The sequence below is a fragment of the Arachis ipaensis genome, chromosome B01 (assembly GCF_000816755.2).
Source record: "Arachis ipaensis cultivar K30076 chromosome B01, Araip1.1, whole genome shotgun sequence".
NCBI lineage: Eukaryota > Viridiplantae > Streptophyta > Magnoliopsida > Fabales > Fabaceae > Arachis > Arachis ipaensis.
In genome coordinates this window covers 1,487,851-1,489,976 of record NC_029785.2, presented here as the reverse complement: position 1 = coordinate 1,489,976, position 2,126 = coordinate 1,487,851, and the positions used below count along the sequence as shown (strand labels likewise).

The 2,126-nt window shown below is 23.3% G+C and overlaps 1 protein-coding gene across 1 annotated transcript in view; it reads right to left on the bottom strand.

The window, feature by feature from the left end:
• LOC107643732 (GDSL esterase/lipase EXL3-like) overlaps positions 1,361–2,126 on the bottom strand; it is a 5,295-nt gene continuing 4,529 nt past the window's right edge. The window contains exon 5 of the mRNA XM_016347462.2: positions 1,361–1,774. Coding sequence (XP_016202948.1) covers positions 1,581–1,774 — 194 coding nt within the window. The 3' untranslated portion in view covers positions 1,361–1,580. The remainder of the gene's footprint in view (positions 1,775–2,126) is intronic.

The following is a 2,126-nucleotide window of genomic DNA, read 5'->3' as shown; positions in this document are numbered from 1 at the left end:
TCTCTCACAGAAAAAATGTAAAATTAATGTTAAGCATATATGTTAATTAATTATAATTATTAACAAAATATTTGAGAGCTCTAGGTGTTACTTGTAAGTAAATGAAAATTAAAATAGATAGCAATTTAAAAAATTTGTGAAAACCTTATTAAAGTGTGAAAGTAAATTTTTTTTTCTTCCTTGAATATAAGTCAAACCTTAAATTTGCATTATAAGGTTACTAATTCTACCTTTTAATTGTCTCATTGGTGAACAAAATTCATGGTATGATATAGTTATATTACACACTCATTTGGAGATCTTTGTTCTTCACGTAAGATAGGTCATACATATGTTGTGTTTCCCTAAATACATTCTCCCATTGATTGGAAAAGGAAAACCAATAAAAATAGGTCAAAAATTGAGGTCATGCATTTGATGCTTGGAGACAATCACCACTAATGATGGGAAAGGAAATTTTGATACTACAAGAAAATATAAACTAAGGAGAAGTTTAGTTTTTTGTAAAAACACTCAATAAATTTTTTATACCTAGAAAAATGTATGAATTGTGTTTGTTATGTTGTTAGAAAATTTAAATAGAACTACCATTACTATTAGAATTTAATTTTAAGCACAGTTAATATTAAGTAATTTTATATATGTATTTAATCGGCTAAAACTTTTATATATGAATAATTTTAATGTAAAATACAAAAATATTTGATTATTTTAGTATTTTACACTGTTGTGATAGCAGCATAAAACGTTAATAATATTTTGTAATAAAAAAATTTAATTATAAAAGAACAAAACGTTACATTTTGTAATAAAAAAATTATTTTAATTATTAAAACATAAAATATTATTGACATTTTGTTAAAAAATATTATTTTAATTATCAAGGTACAAAATGTCAGTGTCGTTTTGAAAATGACCATAGCAATGTTTAATACATAACTTAGTTCATTATTATGGAGGATTTCACATCTAATAATACAATATAAAAAAAAAGTTTTATCCAATTATATAATACTATATTAGCAAAAACAAATTATTTTTATATCGACTGTAAATAATTATCTAAAAGAACAAATATAATTACATAATTACGTAAAATATTTTACACTGTCATTACATTAAAATTAAACTCGTACTATTACGTAACTAATTAAAATTCTATTCACAAGTCTTAAATTGAAAACCTCATTTAAATTAAGATAATATTAAAAAGTATATGATCCACTTGAATCACCACAACAATGGTTTTAACTAATGCATGCAACAAGATAAATAAAATTAGCAAAACATATAAAGCTATAGATTGAGTATTAATTAAAATTACATATTATTATTCATCATAACATCAAAATCACTCAATCTTCACATGAACACGAAAAATTAAAAGCAAGCAATTCTTCCCATTATTATTACACTTATAATAATGTTCTCCTAATTAAGGATCATTGACCCTTACTACTAAAATTGAGGACTTATGAAGTAATATATATAATGGCCCAATAAAACACATACACTATGGCATGAGAATTAAGAATAGTAGAATATATAATAATCATAATTAATTTCATTAATAATTGTGGTCAAAAGAAGTCTTTGATTTTGTGATCAAGAATCAAAGAACTAAGCACAAAATAAGCCTTTTGAGTAGGATGATAACTATCCCAGAAAATGTAATCAGAGTCGTTGGAACATGTGTTAAGGCTGTAACGGTTGCACAATATGCTCACTTCTATGTTCCCTGTGCCACAGCATCCTTTCTCTACCTCAGCAAAACCTATGAGCCATAAAAACTAAAATTATTATCCAAAAAGGTAATAATAATTTATTATAAGTTACAAGAAAGTTATTCAAAATAGACCTTATTATTCTTAGATGCTCCTTGTAAAATAAGTACTATACTTTTTATAATTAAATCATTTTAAATTTCTATTTGTTTATTTTGATATCAATAGTAGTTTAATTTTAGAAGGATAACTTGCTAATAAATAGGTTAATTATTTTTTTTTGGGAAAGATTATAAAAAAATAAAAGTCTAAAATTTACTAATTTATTTGTTACTTTTAATAGTAGGTTATTTTTTAAAGAGCACTATATTTTTTATTTTTTCTAAAGTGCATTATGCATTA